This window comes from Hyla sarda, chromosome 1 (genome assembly GCF_029499605.1).
Source record: "Hyla sarda isolate aHylSar1 chromosome 1, aHylSar1.hap1, whole genome shotgun sequence".
In the NCBI taxonomy this organism is placed as follows: domain Eukaryota; kingdom Metazoa; phylum Chordata; class Amphibia; order Anura; family Hylidae; genus Hyla; species Hyla sarda.
Window position 1 is genome coordinate 262,887,768 of NC_079189.1, and position 26,762 is coordinate 262,914,529.

The following is a 26,762-nucleotide window of genomic DNA, read 5'->3' on the forward strand; positions in this document are numbered from 1 at the left end:
GCCTACATACTGTGAAAGTCCAAGCTAAAGTTCTCACTGGCTGGTGTTTTACAAAAACTACAGAGTTTTTAGGTGTATTGTGTGTAAGTGGGTAAGTAACTGGCTCAGTGAATGGTACTTATTCTGATTGGGTGACTGCTACTAGTGGGGTACCACAGGGGTCCGTCTTGGGTCCTGTTCTGTTTAATATATTTATTAATGACCTTGTAGAGGGGTTGAATAGTAAAGTAACAATCTTTGCAGATGATACTAAACTCTGTAAAGCGGTAAACACTATAGAGGACAGTGCACTGTTACAAATGGATCTGGATAGGTTGGCGGTTAGGGCTGGGAAGTGGCAAATGAGGTTCAACACTGATAAATGTAAGGTAATGCACATGGGGAGGAAAAATCCGGGCTGGGGTTATGTAATAAATGGGAGAACGCTTGGGAAGACTGACATGGAAAAGGATTTAGGAGTCTTAGTTAACAGTAAATTTAGCTGTAGTGACCAGTGTTGGGCAACTGCTGCCAAGGCTAATAAAATCATGGGGTGCATCAATAGGGACATAGATGTCCACGACAAGGAAATAATTCTACCACTGTACAAATCACTATTCAGACCACACATGGAATACTGTGTACAGTACTGGGCACCAGTGTACAAGAAAGATGTAGTGGAGCTGGAGAGGGTTCAAAGACGGGCAACCAGAGTAATAAACCGGTTCAAAACTGGTCTGGATGCATTCTTGGTTATGTATACAAGATTTATAGGGACAGAACGTTGATCCAGGGATTTATTCTGACTGCCATATTTGGAGTCGGGAAGGAATTTTTACCTCTAGTATGAGGGTTTTTGCCTTCCTCTGGATCAAATCAGTAGGGACTCATTAGGGATATAGGTTGAACTTGATGGACTCTGGTCTTTTTTCAACCTCATGAACTATGTTACTATTGAAGGGCATTTTTCTGCCCTAATCAGTGCATACCGCATACCTACATCTAAGTAGTGTACTATTTTGTACTTGTTAATCTGTCAAGGGCCTAGAAACTATGAAAGGACAGCCAATAGTACACACCTGCTGCTGCTCTAGACAAATACTGTTTTAAGTGTAGTGAAGTGCATTGTACTCCCCTCATATACGCAATAAGCGTGTCAGGAAGAGTACTGCCAGAACGTGCACAGAGGAGTGGCAGAGGCCTAAATTCATCAGGCGCAGGCAGAGGTCGCAGCAGAGTAGGGGTGTGTGGCAGCCGGCGTCGCAGAGTGAGGTCTAAGCTCCCGGTGTCAGCTAGCAGTCGTGTCGCGACCAGCAACCCAGCAGCCATGATCGATCGGTTCACTCGGTCATCCACTTCATCTCAAGTGACATCCGACACCCCCAGTCAACAGTCGGTGGGTTCCTCACACTCAACCCTCAGTTGGCATGGCCCTCGTGCTGCTGCTGCCACCTCCAGGCTCTGTTATTGTGCAGCTCTATGGTCTCCTCATGCTATTGCTGCCTCCTCCAGACTTTGTCATTGTGCCGCAATGTGGTCTCCTCATGCTGATGCTGCCACTACCAGGCTCTCTCATTATTCTGTTCTATGGCCTCCTCATGCTAATGCTACCACCTCCACGCTCTGTCATTGTGCCACCATATGGTCTCCTCATGCTGATGCTACCACCTCCAGGCTCTGTCATTGTACTGCCATATGGTCTCCTCATGCTGATACTGCCACCTCCAGGCTCTCTCATTGTGCTTCTCTATGGTCTCCTCATGCTGATGATACTGCCTCCACGCTCTGTCACTGTGCCACCATATAGTGTCCTCATGCTGATGCTACCACCCCCAGGCACTGTCATTGTGCCGCCTTATGGTCTCCTCATGCTGATGCTGCCACCTCCAGGCTCTCTAATTGTGCTGCTCTATGTTCTCCCCATGCTGATGCTGCCACCTCCAGGCTCTATAATTGTGCTGCTCTATGGTCTCCTCATGCTAATGCTGCCCCCTCCAGGCTCTATAATTGTGCTGCTCTGTGGTCTCCTCGTGCTGATGCTACCACCCCCAGGCTCTCTCATTGTGCTGCCTTGAATACTGCAAAACATAATGGTTCTGGTCCCCAGTTTCAGAAATTCCTTGCATTAGGGTCACTTTCAGGACTCCTGATGCCACCTCCAGACTGTGCCATTCAGCCACTATATGGTATCCTCATGCTTCAGCCACCTCCAGGCTGTGTCATTCAGACACTATATGGGCTCCTTATGCTTTCCCCACCTCCAGGCGGTGTCATTCCACCAATATATTGTTTTCTGATGCTGCTGGGACTGTCTTGGATATTACCTACAATTATTTTATGGTAGCACTAGCAAACATACATGCTCAATAAAGATTACAACATTGATCTTTTAATGTTAGGGGTTGTGAAGCCCTCTTATGTACACATCTTGCTGCCTGATCCAGGCTGTGTGTTTCAGGAACTATGTGGCTTACTGATGCTGCTGGGCCTGTGCCTAAACATTTTTTATGTTAGCACTAGCTAACTTATATCTTCTATATAGATTTCAACATTAACATAATGTTAGGAGTTGTGAAGCCCTCTTGTAAACTCATGCTGATGCCTGCTCCAGGCTGTGTGTTTCAGGAACTACTTGGCTTAGTGATGCTGCTGGGCTTGGGCCTTAAATTTTTGGATGTTAGCACTAGCTTACATACATAGTTAATTGAGATTTCAACATTGATCTTTCAATCTTAGGGGTTATGAAACCCTCTTGTGCACTCCTGCTGCTGACTGCTCCTGTCTGTGTCATTCAGCAACTACATGGTTTAGTGATGCTGCTGGGCCTCGGACATTACCTATACATGTTTATGGTAGGTAATGTCCTAGGCCCAGCAGCATCACCAAACCATGTAGTTGCTGAATGACACAGGCAGGAGCGGTCAGCAGCAGGAGTGCACAAGAGGGTTTTATAACCCCTAATATTGAAATATCAGTGTTGAAATATCAATTAAGCATGTACATAAGCTAGTACTAACATCCCAAATTTCAATTTTCATCTTTTATTCTTAGAGATTGTGAGGACCTATTGTCTCCTCATCTACCGCCAATTCCAGGCTGTGCCATTAAGCCACTATATGGTCTCCTCGTTCTTATGCCACCTCCAGGCTCTGTCATTGTGCTGCCATGTGACATAGGACTCCTTGTTAGATTAGGTCCTTTGTACTCACATGCCGGGGCCCGGGGCACTAAAACTTGGAAGTTAAAAGTTCCATTTCAAAATCCTCAATTTCAATATCTTAAATTTCTATTTAAAATTCTTGTATTTCAATGGTCTCCTCATAGAGAAGTATGAAAGACAAAAAGGGACAATGCTTCTATCTATGTGCCGTTATCCTTATTACAAGTGACAGGTGAGGAAGCGTAAGGAATGCTCTCACCTGGTGGTGTTATGTTGAGAGCATAACACCTGTTGCATCTTGAAGGGGCCCAACTGGTGTGGGTAAGTGGAAATCCACGGTGTGCTGCCCGGATCCATCCTCTTCCTCAGGTCCAATCATAAGGGCTAGGGGGTAGGGCTTGTGTTTTAAAGGGAAAAAAGCCAGCGAATTTGGGTGCTCATAATCACAGAATACACAATAATGCAAAAAATAGCAGACAAATACATAATATATAAGGATCGTGAGCGATACAAACATGTGGGGCACGGAATGTTACAAAGGCCCCATGTGAAAACAAAAGATAGGATATGTTCTATATTTAGTATAGTTTCATGCACCAAGTATTGGGCAGTGATACTATACGACATGGTGCACAGGAAGTCCCAGTGGTATGGGGCCATGGACAGATGGTGCACTTAGTTGCTGTTCAGGCATGGCAGGGACAAACCTCTGGATGGGAGACATAGGAACTGACAATCCAAGCCCTTCCATTGAATCCAGATGATTTGAGGTGGGTACATGGTTTAGGCAGAAAATAGGCTGGCAGACCTAAGGGGGGTGGTAATGTCCATAGCTTGATATTAGCAGATGAGCTCAATTGCCTCATTCAGACCCCTATGGTGAAGTGTCTGGAGGGAGTAAATCCAGAACATCTCTTTTTTGTTCAGTATTGCAGACCTGTTGTCCGCACCAATGGGGATCTGCTCAATTGGTGTGATGGTAATTGGGTTAGGGATGTCCTTATGATGAATACTGGTATGTCTGGATAAGCTGTGGAGGAGAAAACCTTTTCTTATATTCGTCCTGTGCTGGTTCAAGCGTATGTGAAGTGGTTGTGTGGTCCGACCAATGTATTGTTTGCCACATATACAGTTTATCAGGTAGACCACGTAAGATGATTGGCAGGTCATGCGGGATTTGAGGTGGAACGTGGCACCCGTTGTTGTGCTTGTAATGGTTGATTGCTTATGGCAGATGGTAGTGCAGCATAAACATCTGGGATGACCACATTTAAAGGCTCCATTTTTCGTGGTCATGGTATTGAAGGTACCCCCTATGGTTAGATGTTTTTTCTTTTTCTTACCACGGCTAGGGGCGATCAGATTGTGTAGAGTAGGAGCCCTACGGTAGGTAAACCTAGGTTTATCTGGAATTATTCCAGAGAGATGGGGATCTGATTTCAGAACATTCCAGTGTTTGTTGATGATTTGTTGTATAATTCTGTGGCCTCCAGAGTATGTGGTAATAAAATTCAACGTTGGATTACTTCTGTCTGACTTTGCCTGTTTCCTTTTTCTGGGGCCAGGAGATATGGGTACTGGTGTAATTTCATTCCCCTTTGTTTCCAAGGGATGGACTAGGGAAACAACAGGATCCATCGCTGCCGGGAGAGCCACCCAAGCTGAGGATCCTGCTTCAGGAACCGGTAGGCAATCTTCCTTAGTCAATTTGAGGGTTCTCTGGTATGCATCCCTAACCAGCTGTTTTGGATAGCCCTTTTCGTGGAAGTGATTTTTCAAGATTCCTGCTTGTTCTTTGAATGTTTTTCTCATCATCTGGATTCAATTGAAGGGCTTGGATTGTCGGTTCCTATGTCTCCCATCCAGAGGTTTGTCCCTGCCATGCCTGAACAGCGACTAAGTGCACTGTCTGTCCATGGCCCCATACCACTGGGACTTCCTGTGCACCATGTCGTATAGTATCACTGCCCAATACTTGGTGCATGAAACTATACTAAATAGAGAACATATCCTATCTTTTGTTTTCACATGGGGCCTTTGTAACATTCTGTACCCCACATGTTTGTATCGCTCACGATCCTTATATATTATGTATTTGTCTGCTATTTTTTGCATTATTGTGTATTCTGTGATTATGAGCACCCAAATTCGCTGGCTTTTTTCCCTTTAAAACACAAGCCCTACCCCCTAGCCCTTATGATTGGACCTGAGGAAGAGGGGAGCCTGTCCCCTTGCAATGCGTAGTCCCTGCTTTATCCAAAATAAAGTGCATCTTTTACCTCATCACGGCTCCTGACATCATTTCCTCAGCTGCCGCACGGGTGAGCGCCAGGATCGGATTCCTTTTTCCCCAATGGTCTCCTCATGCTTCAGCCAACTCCAGGCTGTACCATTCAGGCAATATATGGTTTACTGATGCTGCTGGGACTGGGATTAAAAATCTTCGGTTTAAATTTCAGAATTAATTTAATAATCTTAGGGATTGTGAAGGCCTAGTGTCTACTCATGCTGCTGCCAACTCCTGGCTGTGCCATTCAGACACTATATGGTCTCCTCATTCTGCCAACACCTCCACACTGTGTCATTCAGCCACTATATGGTCTCCTCATGCTTCAGCCACCTTCAGGCTGTGTCATTCAGCCAATATATCGTTTTCTGATGCTACTGGGACTGGGATATTAACTCCAAATATGTTATGGTAGCACTAGCTAACATAAATGCTTAACATAGATTTCAAGATTGATCTTTCAATGTAAGGGGTTATAAAACTCTCTTGGGTACTGCTGATGCCTGCTCCTGACTGCTCCTGTGTCTTTCAGGAATTACTTGGCTTACTGATGCTTCTGGGCTTGGGCTTTACATTTTTGGATGTTTAGCACTAGCTAAATACATGCTAAATAGAAATTTCAACATTGATCTTTTAAGGTAAGGGGTTATGAAACCCTCGGGTGTACTGCTGATGCTTGCTCCTGACTGTTCCTGTGTCTTTCAGGAACTACTAGGCTTACTGATGCTTCTGGGATTGGGCCTTACATTTTTGGATGTTTAGCACTAGCTAAATACATGCTTAATAGAAATTTCAACATTGATCTTTCAATCTTAGGGGTCATGAAACCCTCTGGTGTACTGCTGATGCCTGCTCCTGACTGCTCCTGTGTCTTTCAGGAACTACTTGGCTTACTGATGCTTCTGGGCTTGGGCCTTAAATTTTTGGATGTTTAGCACTAGCTAAATACATGCTTAATAGAAATTTCAACATTAATCTTTCAATCTTCGGTGTTATGAAACCCTCTGGTGTACTGCTGATGCCTGCTCCTGACGGTGTGTTTCAGGAACTACTTGGCTTATTGATGCTTCTGGGCTTTGGCCTTACATTTTTGGATGTTTAGCACTAGCTAAATACATGCTTAATAGAAATTTCAACATTGATCTTTCAATCTTCGGTGTTATGAAACCCTCTGGTGTAATGCTGATGCCTGCTCCTGACGGTGTGTTTCAGGAACTACTTGGCTTATTGATGCTTCTGGGCTTGGGCCATATATTTTTGGATGTTTAGCACTAGCTAAATACATGCTTAATAGAAATTTCAACATTGATCTTTCAAGGTAAGGGGTTATGAAACCCTCAGGTGTACTGCTGATGCCTGCTCTTGACTGCTCCTGTGTCTTTCAGGAACTATTAGGCTTACTGATGCTTCTGGGATTGGGCCTTACATTTTTGGATGTTTAGCACTAGCTAAATACATGCTTAATAGAAATTTCAACATTGATCTTTCAATCTTAGGGGTTATGAAACCCTCTGGTGTACTGCTGATGCCTGCTCCTGACTGCTCCTGTGTCTTTCAGGAACTACTTGGCTTACTGATGCTTCTGGGCTTGGGCCTTAAATTTTTGGATGTTTAGCACGAGCTAAATACATGCTTAATAGAAATTTCAACATTGATCTTTCAATCTTCGGGGTTATGAAACCCTCTGGTGTACTGCTGATGCCTGCTCCCGACCGGGTGTTTCAAGAACTACTTGGCTTATTGATTCTTCTGGGCTTGGGCCTTAAATTTTGGGATGTTTAGCACTAGTTAAATACATGCTTAATAGAAATTTCAACATTGATCTTTCAATCTTAGGTGTTATGAAACCCTCTGGCGTACTGCTGATGCCTGCTTCTAACTGCTCCTGTGTCTTTCAGGAACTACTTGGCTTATTGATGCTTCTGGGCTTGGGCCTTACATTTTTGGATGTTTAGCACTAGCTAAATACATGCTTAATAGAAATTTCAACATTAATCTTTCAATGTAAGGGGTTATGAAACCCTCGGGTGTACTGCTGATGCCTGCTCCTGTGTCTTTCAGGAATTACTTGGCTTACTGATGCTTCTGGGATTTATGCCTTACATTTTTGGATGTTTAGCACTAGCTAAATACATGCTTAATAGAAATTTCAACATTGATCTTTCAATGTAAGGGGTTATGAAACCCTCGGGTGTACTGCTGATGCCTGCTCCTAACTGCTCCTGTGTCTTTCAGGAACTACTTGGCTTACTGATGCTTCTGGGATTGGGCCTTACATTTTTGGATGTTTAGCACTAGCTAAATACATGCTTAATAGACATTTTAACACTGATCTTTCAATCTTAGGGGTTATGAAACCCTCGGGTGTACTGCTGATGCCTGCTCCTGACTGTGTGTTTCAGGAACTACTTGGCTTACTGATGCTGCTGGGCTTGCGCCTTACATTTTTGGATGTTAGCACTAGCTTACATACATGCTTCATTGAGATTTCAACGTTTATCTTTCAATCTTAGGGGTTATAAAACCCTCTTGTGTACTCCTAATGCTGACTGCTCCTGTCTGTGTCATTCAGCAACTACATGGTTAAGTGATGCTGCTGGGCTTGGGCCTTCAACTTTTGCATGGTAGCACTAGCTAACATGCATCTTCAATAGAGATTTCAACATTCACCTTTTAATGTTAGGGGTTGTGACCCCTCTTGAGTACTCATGCTGCTACCTGCTCCTGTATGTGTCACATAGCAACTACATGGTTTAGCCTCCCTGGCGGTATGATTATGTCTGGAAATTTGTACCAAAAGTGGTACAATTTTTGGCATTGAAATTTCACATCTCCCCCCGCCCATTTCACATGTCCCCCCGTCACATACCCCCTCCCTTGTCACATTTCCCCCCCTATCACATTCTCTTCCCCTTTGTCACATCCCCCCTTGTCATATTCCCCCCATGTCACATTCTTCTCCCCTTGTCACATTCCCCCCCTCCATGTCACATTCCCATCCCCCCTGTCACATCCCCTCCTTGTCACATTCTTCCCCCTTGTCACATTCCCCCCTCTGTCACATTCCTCCCTTTGTCACATTCACCCTCCCTCCATGTCACATTCCCCCTCCATGTCACATCCCCCCCTTATCACATTCCCCCCTCCCCCCCCCCTAATCACATTCCCCCCTTCCCCCCTTTGTCACATTCTCCCCCCCCCCCCCTTTGTCACATTTCCCCCTGTCACATTCATCCCCCTTGTCACCTTTTCTTGTTCGGCAGCAACACACACTAGGTTTGCCGGGCAAATTTCAAACCTAGTGTATTTGCTGCAGAACAAGTCCTTTCCCCTTCAGCCAATCACAGGCTTGACAAGTGACACCACTGCGGCCGGTGATTGGCTGAAAAGGGAAAGGTCCTACAAGATGAATAATGAAAAGAGCAGGGACCGGACCGCACGGAGGGGAACGGCATCTGCAGGGACCAGGACTAGGTGAGGTTTTTTTTTCCGTCCCTGTGGCCTTTTACACTAGCTCAGTGTTTTTCTACCAGGTTGCCTCCAGCTGTTGTGAAACTACTACTCCCAGCATGCCCGGACAGCCTTTGGCTGTTCAAAGTTATAGTTTTGCAACAGCTGGAGGCACCCTGGTAGGGAAACACTGACTTTTAGTATTTAGATTTTTCTTTACCTACTCTGGCCGGGCTGGCCATGGGAGCCAGCCTGAGCAGATAATCATATGTTTTCCAGGGGGCTGTATCGCTATATCGCAAAAAGCAAAAATCGCAATTCCATTGCTTTTGCGATATATGCAGCCCGGCCGGTAACTCTGCAATTCTACCCCGAGCGTGACTCGGGGTTACTGCTCCTGGCAGGGAAAATTAACCCCGAGTCACGCTCGGGATAACTGCTAAGAAGGTTAGTGATGCTACTGAGCCTAGGACATTACCTATATATGTTTATGGTAGCACTAGGTACCATACATCTTCAATTGAAATTTCAAAATTCATCTTTTATTATTAGAGATTGTGAGGCCCTATTGTCTCCTCAACTGCCGCCAACTCCAGGCTGTGCCATTCAGACACTATATGGTCTCCTCATGCTTCAGCCAACTCCAGACTGTGCCATTCAGGCAATATATGGTTTACTAATGCTGCTGGGACTGGGTCTGGGAATAAAAATGTTGTTATGATAGCACTAGCTACCCAAAATCTTTGGTTTAAAATTCAGAATTCATTTTATAATCTTACGGATTGTGAAGGCCTAGCGTCTACTCATGCTGCTGCCAACTCCTAGCTGTGCTATTAATACACTATATGGTCTCCTCATGCTGCCAACACCTCCACGCCTTGTCATTCAGCCACTACATGGTCTCCTCATGCTGGCAACACCTTCACACTGAGACATTCAGCCACTATATGGTCTCCTCATGCTTCAGCCTCATCCAAGCTGTGTCATTTAGCCACTATATGGTCTCCTCATGCTGTCGCCACCTCCATGCTGTGTCATTCAGCCACTATATGGTCTCCTCATGCTGCCAACACCTCCACACTGTGTCATTCAGCCACTATATGGTCTCCTCATGCTGCCAACACCTCCACGCTGTGTCATTCAGCCACCTCCACGCCCTTGTCACATTTCCCCCCCTATCAACATTAATCTTTCAATGTAAGGGGTTATGAAACCCTCGGGTGTACTGCTGATGCCTGCTCCTGTGTCTTTCAGGAATTACTTGGCTTACTGATGCTTCTGGGATTTATGCCTTACATTTTTGGATGTTTAGCACTAGCTAAATACATGCTTAATAGAAATTTCAACATTGATCTTTCAATGTAAGGGGTTATGAAACCCTCGGGTGTACTGCTGATGCCTGCTCCTAACTGCTCCTGTGTCTTTCAGGAACTACTTGGCTTACTGATGCTTCTGGGATTGGGCCTTACATTTTTGGATGTTTAGCACTAGCTAAATACATGCTTAATAGACATTTTAACACTGATCTTTCAATCTTAGGGGTTATGAAACCCTCGGGTGTACTGCTGATGCCTGCTCCTGACTGTGTGTTTCAGGAACTACTTGGCTTACTGATGCTGCTGGGCTTGCGCCTTACATTTTTGGATGTTAGCACTAGCTTACATACATGCTTCATTGAGATTTCAACGTTTATCTTTCAATCTTAGGGGTTATAAAACCCTCTTGTGTACTCCTAATGCTGACTGCTCCTGTCTGTGTCATTCAGCAACTACATGGTTAAGTGATGCTGCTGGGCTTGGGCCTTCAACTTTTGCATGGTAGCACTAGCTAACATGCATCTTCAATAGAGATTTCAACATTCACCTTTTAATGTTAGGGGTTGTGACCCCTCTTGAGTACTCATGCTGCTACCTGCTCCTGTATGTGTCACATAGCAACTACATGGTTTAGCCTCCCTGGCGGTATGATTATGTCTGGAAATTTGTACCAAAAGTGGTACAATTTTTGGCATTGAAATTTCACATCTCCCCCCGCCCATTTCACATGTCCCCCCGTCACATACCCCCTCCCTTGTCACATTTCCCCCCCTATCACATTCTCTTCCCCTTTGTCACATCCCCCCTTGTCATATTCCCCCCATGTCACATTCTTCTCCCCTTGTCACATTCCCCCCCTCCATGTCACATTCCCATCCCCCCTGTCACATCCCCTCCTTGTCACATTCTTCCCCCTTGTCACATTCCCCCCTCTGTCACATTCCTCCCTTTGTCACATTCACCCTCCCTCCATGTCACATTCCCCCTCCATGTCACATCCCCCCCTTATCACATTCCCCCCTCCCCCCCCCTAATCACATTCCCCCCTTCCCCCCTTTGTCACATTCTCCCCCCCCCCCCCCCCCTTTGTCACATTTCCCCCTGTCACATTCATCCCCCTTGTCACCTTTTCTTGTTCGGCAGCAACACACACTAGGTTTGCCGGGCAAATTTCAAACCTAGTGTATTTGCTGCAGAACAAGTCCTTTCCCCTTCAGCCAATCACAGGCTTGACAAGTGACACCACTGCGGCCGGTGATTGGCTGAAAAGGGAAAGGTCCTACAAGATGAATAATGAAAAGAGCAGGGACCGGACCGCACGGAGGGGAACGGCATCTGCAGGGACCAGGACTAGGTGAGGTTTTTTTTTTCCGTCCCTGTGGCCTTTTACACTAGCTCAGTGTTTTTCTACCAGGTTGCCTCCAGCTGTTGTGAAACTACTACTCCCAGCATGCCCGGACAGCCTTTGGCTGTTCAAAGTTATAGTTTTGCAACAGCTGGAGGCACCCTGGTAGGGAAACACTGACTTTTAGTATTTAGATTTTTCTTTACCTACTCTGGCCGGGCTGGCCATGGGAGCCAGCCTGAGCAGATAATCATATGTTTTCCAGGGGGCTGTATCGCTATATCGCAAAAAGCAAAAATCGCAATTCCATTGCTTTTGCGATATATGCAGCCCGGCCGGTAACTCTGCAATTCTACCCCGAGCGTGACTCGGGGTTACTGCTCCTGGCAGGGAAAATTAACCCCGAGTCACGCTCGGGATAACTGCTAAGAAGGTTAGTGATGCTACTGAGCCTAGGACATTACCTATATATGTTTATGGTAGCACTAGGTACCATACATCTTCAATTGAAATTTCAAAATTCATCTTTTATTATTAGAGATTGTGAGGCCCTATTGTCTCCTCAACTGCCGCCAACTCCAGGCTGTGCCATTCAGACACTATATGGTCTCCTCATGCTTCAGCCAACTCCAGACTGTGCCATTCAGGCAATATATGGTTTACTAATGCTGCTGGGACTGGGTCTGGGAATAAAAATGTTGTTATGATAGCACTAGCTACCCAAAATCTTTGGTTTAAAATTCAGAATTCATTTTATAATCTTACGGATTGTGAAGGCCTAGCGTCTACTCATGCTGCTGCCAACTCCTAGCTGTGCTATTAATACACTATATGGTCTCCTCATGCTGCCAACACCTCCACGCCTTGTCATTCAGCCACTACATGGTCTCCTCATGCTGGCAACACCTTCACACTGAGACATTCAGCCACTATATGGTCTCCTCATGCTTCAGCCTCATCCAAGCTGTGTCATTTAGCCACTATATGGTCTCCTCATGCTGTCGCCACCTCCATGCTGTGTCATTCAGCCACTATATGGTCTCCTCATGCTGCCAACACCTCCACACTGTGTCATTCAGCCACTATATGGTCTCCTCATGCTGCCAACACCTCCACGCTGTGTCATTCAGCCACTATATGGTCTCCTCATGTTGCCAACACCTCCACACTGTGTCATTCAGCTACTATATGGTCTCCTCATATTGTTGCCACCTCCAGGCTCTGTCATTGTGATGGTCTGCCGCAGTGACTCTAAAAGCAATGTCGGTAATCTGCATGTTATTATAATAATTGAATAACAATATTATTTCACTACCCCAGCACATTCCATATGCGTGTTAGAACACAGCAAAGTGTTCTACACCCCTATTGAGGCTTTCTGTAGGCCAGAAATAGCCGTTTTTAATATAGATTTAAATACATTCGGATTGAACCAATTTTTTTTTTTTTTATTCGGCAAATCGGACGAATTGAATTTTTCAAAGGTTTGCTCATCTCTAGTTTAGACTCCACGCCTAGGCATATTATTCCTCCTGACCGTTTGATCCCTATTGCTCCTGCCGAGATTCAACAAATTCCTCCAAGAAAATCCTTTGTGTCCACCAGATTGAGATGAAAGGTATTGAAATGGGGTCATTCTTCCTTGACAGCAGTACTTCCTGGCTTACGCAAGACTCTACTTCTTATCTCCCGGCACTACTGGTGGCCCCATCTTGAATGTGAGGTTTCTGATTTTGTTCATTCCTGTGAAACTTGTGCCTGTGACGAAACTCCTCGACAGAGACCTGCAGGATTCTTACAGCCTTTACCCATTCCATCACCGATTTGCCTCCATCTCATAATAACACTATTATCTGGGTCCTTGTAGATCGGTTTTCCAAGATGGCTCTTTTCATTCCTCTACCAGGTCTTCCCTCTGCCAAGCAGCTGGCGAAGTACTTCGTGTTGCATGTCTTTCGTTTACATGGTCTTCCTCAGCATATCGTTTCAGATCGAGGTATGTAGTTTTTCTTTAAGTTCTGGTAAGCCCTTTGTAACCATCTGGACATCAAGCTGGACTTCTCCTTGGCCTACCACCCTCACTCCAACGGTCAGGTGGAGAGGGTTAGTCAAATCCTAGAGACTTATCTTCAGCATTTTGTTTCAGCTAGCCAAGACGATTGGGTCGACCTTCTCCCCTGGGCTGAATTCTCATATAATCATAAGGATTTGGAGTCCACGAGGTTGTCCCCCTTTTTTGTTGTCTATGGACTCCTTCTCAGGCTTTTTCACACATGAAGGCGGATTAAAGTAGAAGACCTCCTCCGTCCTTCTCTCCTGGTTACATGGTGTGGCTTTCATCCAAGTACATCCACTTCAAGATCCCCTGTTACAAGCTCGGTCCTTGCTACCTTGGTCCCTTCCATATTCTACAAAAAATCAACCCTGTCTCCTATAAACTCCATCTACCTGCTACGTTACGCATTCTCAATTCCTTCCACGTCTCTCTCCTCAAGCCTCTTGTCATAAACCGGTTTTCTCAGAAGAATCTTGTCCCCACACCTGTCTCCGGCTCTTCTGACATCTTCAAGGTTAAAGAGATTATTGCTATAAAGACTGAGAGGTAAACAATTTTTTTTTGTCAACTGGGAGGGTTACAGTCCTGAGGAGAGATCTTGGGAGCCTGAGATGAATATCCTGGACCATGACCTTCTCAGGAGTTTTGTGACTCGTAAATGGATGGGGTACTGTTACATTATGCGCTCTGGCCGCACACACTGGCCATGAGCGCATGGTCCCATTACCTGCTGCTGCTGGCGGGGCTGGGACACGCATCGCAGGACACGCCCGCATGTGAGCCCCAGTCCGTCACTCACCTGGTGCATCTCCTGTCCTTGTATCTGCCTCAATGCTCCGGCGCACATATACCCGTCCCCTAGGACGCGCTTGCCGGAGCTTTAAGATTTAAAGGGCCAGTGCGCTCATTAGTGTAATTCACCTGTGGCTCATTGATAAATTCCTCCACCCTCCTCACTTCCCTGCAGGATCTTTGTTGCCTTGAGCTGGAGAGAAAGCATTCCTGTTATTGCCTTGCTGTGTATCTGATCCTTTGCTCCGTGACCTGACCTTGCTCCTTGCCGCCTGCCTACTGACCATTTGCTCTGTTCCTGACTATGCTATTGTGCCGCTTGCCCTGACCTGCTATCCTGACTACGAGCTGTCTTATCCCTCCTGTGCCTCGTATCTCCTCGAGCCGTGCCAGGGGTAGCGACCTGGGTGCTCTGGTGAAAAACAGCGGCACCTTAGACTCCGCTCCCTGGTACGGTCCGAGTCATCTGCCACACAGGTCCAGCGGATCCACATTCACCGGGGTTCCTGTCTTCTGAAACGTGAGTGTTACACCAAGACTCCCGACCAGTATGATGAATATGTTGAATGGAATTGATAACTTGTATATACGAATCTTTAGTTACATTGGTCTCGATCAAACGAATTATTGCAGGCAAATGTTTATTTAATTGGTCAAAAATGGTGCTTCTCTTCACCCTTGCCCCCATTCCCCTCACATTCCAGAAGAGTACTCTAACCATTATTTTTAGAATAAGAGGGGAAATTCGGAATTTCCAGAAAGTTCCTGCACCACGGTGCTACTACACAGTTCCAAATTAGCCACCATTTCCTCCTCTCCTGCTTGAGAATTCTCTGACATGGGGGGTTTCCCACCTCGTGTTTTAACACCCGCAGGAGAAGGTTTCATAAATTTTATGATCAACAATTTTGGAGTTTGGAATTTTTTGCGTTTACGCCATTCACGGTGCAGGATCTGAAACACAATAATTTAATGGGCAATTATGCACGCGTAAGAGGCATAATAAGGGGCCTTCATGTTAGAAATTCACCCAAAATAACCCCATTATAAAAACTGCACCCCTCAAAGTATTCAAAACGACATTCAGAATGTTTGTTAACCCCTTAAGGACCAAGCGTTTTTCAGTTTTTGCACTTTCGTTTTTCCTTCTTACATTATAAAAATCATAACCCTTTCAATTTTGCACCTAAAAATTCATATGATGGCTTTTTTTTTTGCACCACCAATTCTACTTTGTAATAACATCAGTCATTTTACCCAAAAATCGACGGTGGAATGGAAAAACAATCATTGTGCGACAAAATTGAAGAAAAAACTCCATTTAGTAAATTTTGGGGGCTTCCGTTTCTACGCAGTACATTTTTTCGGTAAAAATTACACCTTATCTTTATTCTGTAGGTCCATATGATTTAAGTGATACCCTACTTATATAGGTTTGGTTTTGTAGTACTTCTGGAAAAAATTATAACTACATGCACGAAAATTTATACGTTTAAAATTGTCATCTTCTGACCCCTATAACTTTTTTATTTTTCCATGAATGGGGTGGTATGAGGGCTAATTTTTGCACCATGATCTGAAAATTGGTACCATTTTTGTTTTGTTTTGGACTTTTTGATCGCTTTTCATTAATCTTTTATGGTATAAAAAGTGACCAAAAATATGCTATTTTGGACCTTGGAAGTTTTTTTGCACACACGCCATTGACCGTGTGGTTTAAATAATGATATATTTTTATGGTTCGGACATTTACGCACGTGGCGATGCCACATATGTTTGTTTTCATTTACACACTTTTTTGTATAGGAGATTCTGATTTTTATTAGGGAAGGGGTTAAATCACATTTATTAACTTTTTTTATTAATTTTTTTACTTTTTTTATGCAGTGTTATAGCCCCTTCCATTGGCTATAAAACTGCATGCACTGATCTCTTACACTGTTCAATGCATTGCCATAGGAATGCATTGATCAGTGTTTTCTGTGCTTGATTGCTCAAGCCTGGATTTCAGCCTTAGAGCAATCAAATGCCGATCGGACAGCCGGGAGCAAGGTAAGACGCCTCTCGCTGTCCTTTCAGCTGTTCAGGATGCCGTGATTTCACCGCAACGATCCCGAACAGCTCCACTGAGCTAACTGGCAGCGTATTCTGATTGCGTTGTCTAAAGGGTTAATACTTGACATCAGCCCAATCGGCAATGTCCGGTATTAGCCGCGGGTCCTGGTTGATAGCAACCGGGTCCCTACACATACGCGGGTCCCTACAGATATGAAGATCGGGAGCCGGCCACAGGAACGTAAATATATGCCCGTGGTCGTTAAGGGGGTTAAGCATCAATTTGGAGGTGAAAAGTTAAAATCTCCATGTTGTTGCAGCCCCAAATTTTTCATTTTTGAAAGGGGTAAAAGGAGAAATAGCCCTTGAAAATTTGTAAACAAATTTCTCCAGAGAATGGAAATACCCCATATATAGATGTAAAGTGCCCTTCGGGTGCACGGCAGCCCACAGAAATAAAGTAGCGCCATTCGGATTTTGGATAAAGAATTTGGCTAAATTAGTTTTTGAGGGCCATGTCACATTCATAAAGCCCCCATGGTGCTAGAACATGTAGTAAGGCTAAGTTTCCACTTTTTTTTAAACCTGAAAAAATGCTAAAAAAACACCAGATAAACTGCCACAGCTTTTTTTCTTTTTTTCTGCCATTTTTTCTGGTGTGCCTTCAGGGTACCACTCCATGGGTCTGATGCAGAGCGCCTGGCACACGGAGTGTAAAATGTTGAGGAGTGATGTACAGCATATATGACACTCAGAGCAGTGATTGGCTGGCACCATCCAGCCCAATCACCACTCTGAGATGCATATATGAATCAGTGATGTGAATTTCTATTCACATCACTGGCCGGAGTATAGAACAGAGATGCGAAGCGCAGAAGAGAGTCGCTTCGCATCTCAAGAATATAAAGGACAATCGCAATGGGACAATCGCAACAGGTGCTACAGCTCAAAGTATGTAACAGCCTGTTCCATGCTGGGAGTAGTAGCAGTACCTAAATAATGTCTAAAATAAAGAGAATAAAGTTTAAAAGTAATAAACATCACACACATAATAAAACACATAATTAAAATAAATTTTTCATAAAAAGTAAAAAAAAAAAAATTAAAAAATATATTATTTTTACAATTACATAGCCCCTTTATCCATTTTTAATATTGCCGGCTAAATTTTTATGTCCCTGCCTGCTAACATAAATTGGTCCCTGATTGTAAATTAATAAAAATTTTCTCTATATAAATCCTTAACTTTGTTCCCTACAATTTTTTCCATCCCTACTGTATTTATTTATTTATTTTTTTGTTAATGGTTACCTACGAAATTTTATTTTAAAAAAAGCTAACTCCATCCCCTTTTTTGGATCGCTAAAGTAAAAGAAAAAAAGACTAAAATCCGCCTGCAAATTGCCAATGTTAAAACCCACATGGCTTTTTTTTGGCGTTTTTTCACTCCCATAGTCTCAACAATAGGTCGTTTTTGAAAAACTGCCAGGGAGCCCAAAATAACTGAAAAACGCCAAAAGGATTTTTAAAAACGCCAAACTGAAAAAGGCCAAGTGGACATGGCATTTTTCAGTTCCTTATAGACTTGCAGCTAACATCTGGCCTCAGCATTTTTTCCACAGAAAATGGGCAGAATGGGCATTTATATTGGCATCTTTTGCAAAGAAGACAAAGTGGAAACCTAGCCTTATGGTTGCAGTGAGCATTTACACCCAACAGGTGTTTGACACAATTTGGAACAGTGGACTGTTATAATGAAAAATTAACATTTTTGGTCTAAAATGCTGGTGTAACCCCTAATTCTTCAAATTCAGGAGGAGTAAAGGGAGAAAAAGCTCCAGTAAAATTTGTAACCCAATTTCTCCTGAGTATGAAAATACCCCATGTGTGGGCCTTGAGCTCTCTGCGTGTGCATGGCAGGGATCAGAAGGGAAGGAGCAACATTTGGCTTACATAGTAGAATCGTTTTTGGGGGCCATGTTGCATTTACAAAGCCCCCATGGAGCCCTGACAGTGTAATCCCCCACACACATGTGACTCCATTTTAGAAAAGACACTCCTCAAGGAATCTAATAAGGGGTCCAGTGAGCATTTGGACACCAAATGTGTCCAACAATTTTTTGGAACAGAGGGTTGTAAAAATGAAAAATGTGATTTTTCATATTCAGGGCCTACTGTCCAAACAATTTGTCAAATGCCTCTGGGGTGTAAATGCTCAGTGCGCTCCTCACTGTTTTTGCACCATGGGGGCTTTATAAACGCAACATGGCCCCTGACATCCATTACAGCCAAATGCACTCTCCAAAAGCCAAATGGCACACCTTCCCTTCTGAGCCCTGCTGTGAAACTGTAAAACACTTTATGTCCACAAATGGGGTATTTGGTGCTCAGGAGAAATTGGGTTACAAATTTTGTGGCGCTTATTCTTCTTTCACCCATTGTAAAAATTAAAAGTTTGAGGCTACACCAACCTGTTAGTGTAAAAAATGAAATTTTTCATTTTCACAGACTACTGTTACAAAAATCTGTCAGGCACCTGTGGGATGTAAATGCACACTTCACCCTTCAATACTTTCCTAGAGGGTTGTAGTATGTTTTTTCATAGCATTTATGTCCAAATCTCTGCCACTATCAGCCATTCAAATGCAAATCACCAATTAAGGCCTCAAATGTACATGGTGCTCTCTCACTCCTGAGCCCTGGCATGTGCCCGCAGAGCACTTTACTTTCACATATGGGGTACTTTTTTACTCTGAAGAAATTGTGTTACAAATTTTGGGGGTCCTTTTCGACTTTTAACTCTTTTCTTGTTTTTTTTTTTTACACTAATATGTTGGTGTAGTCCCCAAGTTTTTTTTTTCATAAGGGGTAAAAGGAGCAAAAGACCCCCAAAATTTGCACCATATTTTCTCTTGAAAACGGAAATACCCCATATGTGGTCCTAAACTGTTGACTTCAAATACGACAGGGCTCAGGAGGGAGAGAGCTCCATGTGCATTTGAGGCCCATATTAGGATTTGCACAGGGGCTACTGACAGTTGCAGGGATTGTGAGTGACTCACATGCGATTTTAGGACCAACTTGCAACATGTAAAGTCGGAAAAATATACACCTCCTCTATAGGAGGTGTGCATTTCTGCGACGGGAGCAAGGGCGCTCACAAAGCCATTGGATTTACTAAGAGTGAGCCCTTTTCATGACCATAAGGTAAAGTGGTGTGTTGTACAGGACATCCCCACTCCAATATTCCCTAATATTTGTTATTTAGACTAGGCCCATATGCAGCACGAGGCCCCAATATGGGATGGGACGCTGACCAGTGCAGGACATTTTCACACACTTCTCTGGCACATCTTTAACCCTTTCAAGTACAGGCAATACTTTTTTTACGTAGCATAACTTTGGACCTGATTTTACACATGGTTGGCACAGTTCTTGGACAATTCACAGTGGCAGATAACAGTCTTTTGTTCACCTCCCCCTCTATTTCACAAGCGCCTCCGAATAAACACTCTTCACTGACAAAGTCCCGTACACTTTCTGGCGCTATTTTTGTTCACATCTGTGTGGAAATTTTCGGCAATACTGGACACAGTTCAGACTGTGGGGGGAGTACTTTTCGCATAAGGCGCACCCCCATATCCTGTTCGTAGCATGCCAAAAGTTGCGGTGAATGTGTGATGACGGCCGATGGAATTACCCTAGGGGCAGATGGCATTAACCCCTTGTGTTCATGAAGTCAGGACGAGGTTTATCCTCTACACCACCCGAAGGTATACCGCTGGATCCTGGGATAGGCACGGGGCAAATAATGACTCCGACACCAAATTACAGAACAACGGCAGCTTTACTGAGTCAGACAGGTGTAACACTCTATACAGCTTGGCTAGGCCCAAGGAGGTGACCAGTGACTTTAGAGACCACAGGGCTTGCTGAGACGTATTGTGGACTTGGACAATTTGATGCAGGACCACGCTGACTTGATACAGACTTGATTTGGACTGACTTGACTGAGACTGACTATGACTGACTTTACCCCATTTGTAGTTTACCAGGTTTTGACTTGGACCTGGGGGGTAGTGAACTTGTGGATCCGTGGCTGCGTGGTAGACTGAAGACCTCTTTAGGACACCAGACACTCTCTCCAGACTTGACCTCACTGCAACTCAGTACTAAAGAGAGACTGAGGAAGCTCCATCCAAGGCTTATATGGGGGAGACTCAGGAGGAGTGCCATAGGTCACCCTTTAGGTCACATGGTCACTAGTACCTTCCCTGGTTACAATCACATGTCAACAACACTTAAAGGTACATAAGACACAAGTAAAGGGGGGGGGGCAGGGGTCACGGAATGGAGTCTGCCAGACAGGGCAGCAAAGGTACAGGGGTGCATCTCCTGTACTGGGCCACCACACACATTAACTGACATATATAAAATGATCCTAGGCCACATGCACCAAGGTCATGCTGTTTTGGACAATTTTAAGTGATCTGATTTTGCGCCACTTTTTGTGCCAAAAAAGGAGAGTCTCTAGTATGACCTTTTTACCAAATCCTTTGCAATACATTAATACAAAAGTCTAGTTTGATGCTGCAGAGTGATCTAAATCAATGTTGGGGACATTGCCTATGAGGGACACAGCGTGAGCTACATGCCACAGAATCCCCAAAGGCAAAAACTAAGAGACAGGTGTATGCAACACATAAGAAAGGGGTTAATGGCCAAGCTGATGAATCTGAGTGATGCTTATCACACTACGACCTCCCTTTTAAAACCAGCATTATGCAATACAGCAAATAACTTCAAGTTTCATTGAATGTACTGTAGATAACAGCATAGACAGTTCTCACTTCTTTCCCAGTCGTTCTCAGGATGCAAGCAGGGAAGTTTCAGCAGGATCTGAGAGGAATTTTCAAATAGCAACAAGATTTTGTCACCATATTTGATTAGCATCACCACTGTGCCAAAATATTGATTTGGGGAGCGGGGTACCAAAGGTGTTAATGATGGGAGTCAGCTCCCCTCTGAGATCTACACCACCTACTGACTATGTTCCCTTGCTTGTTCAGCCATTATTTATTCCCTACAAAACAGCAGGATAGGCGCCCTAATAACCTATAACACACCCCTGGAAATACTGCCTCTGTGCTTCTCCTGACCCTATTACACTCTATAATCCCCCCCGACATTGCGTAACTGAGAATTTACTCTGATAGCAATGAAAGGCTAGACTTCTGGGTAGATAAAAAGGCAGAAGCTGTATTTAAGAGGTTTTCCCATCCACAGAAAGCATCCAACCAATGGGGATCCCAGTCACCCATTAGAATGCTATGTCCAGCAGCTCCCATTAAGATTGAATAGAGCAAATTCAAGATTCAATAGAGAACAAATGACTCAGCTCGCTAAAAAAGAGCCACAATTCACCATGGCTTACTTTAGGGAAAACAGTAAGCTGCAGGTCATACTGTATTTAGCAGACAAGCCACACTCGACACATCATCTAGTCCAGTTCCCACTAAGCTACCACATACTTTATGTAGATCTGCACACCTGTAATTACCTCTAAACTGATGGAAGTTGGAGTGCCCTGATGATGTGATGTGAATATAGCTCTCAGACACAGGGTTGGTAATAAATAGAGACAGTCTCTATTTACTCTTCTCCTTGGATTATTCAATTATTATTCAAATAAAATGGTGGATCCATGGGGCAGGGGGATGCTGGGAAGGCAGGCATGCGAGGCGGGAAGCGAGGTAGGCATGATGACCCTGAATCACATGCGGGATGCAGCCTATCAGCATTCATTGACAGCTGTGATGTCATAGCCCTATATAATCGGCAGCCATCTTGCGGCTGCTCATATCATGCCATATACACTGCAGAGATAGGACATACTGCGTGTCTCTGTGTGTTACACAGAGACGCTGAATTGATTGTACCACAGCGTTCCACTGCCAACTGCTAGTTACATCAGCGTTGTGGACAGAGAGTAGTGCAGTGCATGTTGTCACTGAGAAGGATTTTGACAGAAGCCATTAAGCTCCCAGTCACTTCATTCAGCATTTTATCAGAGGGGCAGATAGCTTTTCGTTGCCTCATACATATTGACAAGCTGCCTGAACTTCATGAATATTATCACAGGAGGCAGGAAAGAAATCAACTGCTGCTTATACTAGTCTGTAGACAGTATAAAAACCAGTTCACACCATTCTTAACACTCTGTGACAGAATGCAATTTAGGGTCTAATCCCCGTTTTTCTTTGTTTTTTTTTTTTGTGGTGCTGCACCGTCATGTCCTGCTGCTGTGCAAAAATACGTTTTTCAGCAGACTGTAGTGCATTTGTCTGCCCTCATATGTGCATACCACATTCCTACATGGAAACAGTCTACTATTTTGTATCTGTAAATCTGTCTAGATACTGGGAAAGTCCCGGCAAAAGTAATCACCGGCTGGTGTTTTACAAAAATACTGAGTTTTTTGGCGTATTGTAGTGCATTTTTTTGCCCTCATACGTGCAAACCACATACCTACATCTAAGTAGTGTACCATTTTGTACCTGTTAGTCTATCAATTGCCTACATACTGTGAAAGTCCAAGCAAAATTACCCACCGGCTGGTGTTTAAAAAAAATACTGAGCTTTTTGGTGTATTGTTGCACATTTTTCTGCCCTCATCAGTGCATACCGCATATGTACATCTAATTAGTGTACAATTTAGTACCTGTTAATCTGTGAAAGGCCTACATACTGTGAAAGTCCAAGCAACAGTACTCACCGGCTGGTGTTTTACAAAAATACAGAGTTTTTGGGGGTATTGTAGAGCATTGTATTGCCCTCATACATGCATACCACATATCTACATCTAAGTAGTGTACTATTTTTTACCTTTTACTCTGTCAAGGGCCTACATACTGTGAAAGTCCAAGCCAAATTACTCACCTGCTGGTGTTTTACAAAGTGACAGAGTTTTTAGGCTTATTGTAGCGCATTTTTCTGTCCTCATCAGTGTATACTGCATATGTACATCTAAGTAGTCTACCATTTAGTACCTGTTAATCTGTCAAGGGCCTACATACTCAGAAAGTCCAAGCAAAATTACTCACCGGCTGATGTTTTTAAAAAAATACAGAGTTTTTAAGGTGTACTGTACCCATTTTTCTGCCCTCATCAGTGCATACCACATACCTACAACTTGGTAGTGTACTATTTTTTACCTGTTAATCTGTCAAGGGCCTACATACTGTGAAAGTCCAAGCAAAATTACTCACTGGCTAGTGTTTTACAAAAAGACAGAGTTTTTAGGCGTATTGTAACGCATTTTTCTGCCCTCAACAGTGCCTACCACATACGTACATCTAATTAGTGTACCATTTTGTACCTATTAATCTGTGAAAGGCCTACATACTGTGAAAGTCCAAGCAACAGTACTCACCGGCTGGTGTTTTTCAAAAAGACAGAGTTTTTAGGCGTATTGTAGCACATTTTTCTGCCCTCATCAGTGTATACCGCATAAGTACATCTAAGTAGTGTACCATTTTCCAAGTGTACTAGAGAGCCTTTTTTTCTGTCATATGTGCATACCACATACCTACAAATAAGTACAGTATATACTTGAGTATAAGCCGACCCGAATATTTGCCGAGGCCCCTAATTTCACCCTAAAAACCTTGTAAAACGTATTGACTCGAGTATAAGCCTAGGGTGGGAAATATATCATCCCCCTGTCATCATCCAGACCCCCCTGTCATCATCACCCCTGTCATCTTCACCCCCTGTTATCATCACCCCTTGTCATCATCCAGACCCCCTGTCATCATCACCCCCTGTTATCATCACCCCGTCATCATCCAGACCCCCTGTCATCATCACGCCCTGTCAACAACCCCTGTCATCATCCAGACCCCCGTCATCATCACCCTCTGTCAAATCCTCCCTTTCATCATCCAGACCCCCCTGTCAATTTCCCCCCTGTCATCATCCAGGCGCCCCCTCTGTCAACAAACAGACATACATCTCATTGTCTACTGACCTCCCCAGTTATCTCATTCCTGTTGCCAAGTAGCTGCAGGAAATGTACGCATACCGGTGGGGAGGGTGAGCCGGTCCAGGCCGTCCACCTTCACCTGAAGGCCCTCTTTTCCGCTCTGGGCCGGCCCCAGACTAGTTATGCTGCATTAACGATGATGCGCAGGGACCGGTGGGGAGGGTGAGCCAGTCCGGGCCGTCCATCTTCGCCGGGAGGCCCTCTTCACCACTCCGAGCCTGCCCCAACCCCAATCTAATGACACAGCCTTGAAGCTGCCGCGCAGGGACATCCGTGCGCAACAAACGTCTATGTGCAGTGACGCCACTGACGTCACAGATATCTGCTGCGCAAGGACATCCCTGCATTGCAGCATCAAGGCAGCGTCATTAGATTGGGGCAGGCTCGGAGTGGTGAAGAGGGCCTCCCGGTGAAGATAGACGGCCCGGATCAGCTCACCCTCCCCACCAGAATGCGGACGGTCCCTGTATCGTAGATGGGCGAAGATGGACCGCCCGGTCCATCCCCCCACCGGTATGCCAGAAGCATTTTTTTTTTGTTCACTCGAGTATAAGCCGAGGGGGAGTTTTCAGCACGAAAAATTGTGCTGATAAACTCGGCTTATACTCGAGTATATACGGTAGTGTGCTTTTTTGTATCTGTTAATCTGAAACAAACCTACATACAGTGAAAGGCCAGGGAATGGTAACCACCGGCTGGTTTGTTACGAAAATAAGTTTTCCAAGTGTACTATAGAGCTTTTTTTTTATGTCAAATGTGCATACCACATAGCTACATCTAAGTAGTGTACTTTTTTTAACCTGTTAACCTGCAACAAGCCCACATACAGTGAAAGGCGTGTTGTGAAGCGTATTTTACTCCCCTTGTATACGCACTAAGTATGTCAGGCAGAGAAGTGCCAGGACGTGCTCAGAGGAGTGGCAGAGGCCTAAATTTATCAGGCAGAGGTCGCAGCAGACTAGGGGCAAGTGGCAGCAGGAGTCGCAGTGAGAGGCCTGAGCTCCCGGTATCAGCTACCAGTCATGTCTCTACCGACAACCCATCTGTCGTTGTCGATTGGTTGACGCGTTCATCCACTTCATCTCAAGTAACATCTGATACCCCCCCAGTCAACAGTCGGTGGGTTCCTCAGACAAAACGCTCAGTTGGCATGGCCCAGGAGCAGTCCCTGTCCCGAAGTTGCCTCTGTCCTATGCTGTTCCCTCCCCTAAAGAATTATCTTACGCAGTGGGTTCAGCTCCACTATTCAGTGAGGAAGATGTATTAGATGACAGTCAGCAGCTACTGCCCAGCCAAGAAGTGGAGGAGACATCTGCCGCTTCCTACGATAGGCGGACATTTATTGATGAAGAGGGTGACGTGGAAGGTGGTGTTTCCAGCATTCAGGGTCCTGAATCATACACTGTTGAGGAACCTGAGGAGGACATCAGTGACGTGCAGACAGAACTCGATGATGATGAAGCCGATCGCACTTGGGAGCCGGGTGCAGAGGGGGCTTCATCATCATCAGCAGAAGAGGGTTGCAGGTTGCCTGTGAGGCAGCAGATGAGCCAGCAAGGTGTTAGCATGATTGGCAGTCAGCATAGTGGCAGAAGTGGAAATTCAGGAGCCAAACGTGCCCGGGGTAGGCCACCTGCTTTGTGGCAGCCTACCTTCCCAGGAGGTAGTGGAACAGGGGTTCCTAGAGATGGCGGCAGTAGCAGTCAATTATTGTGCACTATTGGTGGTAAAATCCGATACTCGGCGGTCTGGCAGTTTTTCATCAAGCATCCGGAGGAAGTTCACACAGCCACATGCAAGATATTTCGGCAGAAGGTGAAGCGTGTACAGGGTAGCAATGTTGGCACCACGGCCCTGCGTCAACATATGATGCGCCACCATAAAGCAGCCTGGGAAAACCGTGGCTCAGATGTGGTGGTCCAGCCTGCCGCATTACCCAATGGCACGCCACTCTCTCTTTAAGCCAGCCAAGGGTCCACCACCTCAGGCGAAGGGAGCTGGGTGTCATACCCTCCTTCTGTCTAGATGCTTCTGCTCCTCCTACTTTTAGTCAGCCATTCCGCCAACAATCCATAGGCGAAGCCATGTCCAAGAGACAACAGTATGCGACCACTCATCCAATGATGCTGCAGCTGTATGTCCTCCTTTCCAAGTTGCTGGTGCTGCAGTCCCTCCCATTTCAAGTGGTGGACTCTGCACCTTTAAGAGAATTGATGTCTTGTGCCGAGCCGAGGTGGAGAATCCCAAGCCGTCATTTCTTTGCGAAGATGGCAGTACC

General features: G+C 44.8%; 1 protein-coding gene across 1 annotated transcript in view; it reads left to right on the plus strand.

Annotated features, from left to right (window-relative positions):
* LOC130368083 (excitatory amino acid transporter 5-like) overlaps positions 1-26,762 on the plus strand; it is a 247,682-nt gene that overhangs the window by 194,599 nt on the left and 26,321 nt on the right. Inside the window, exon 11 of the mRNA XM_056571355.1 lies at positions 4,749-4,824. Coding sequence (XP_056427330.1) covers positions 4,749-4,824 — 76 coding nt within the window. The remainder of the gene's footprint in view (positions 1-4,748; positions 4,825-26,762) is intronic.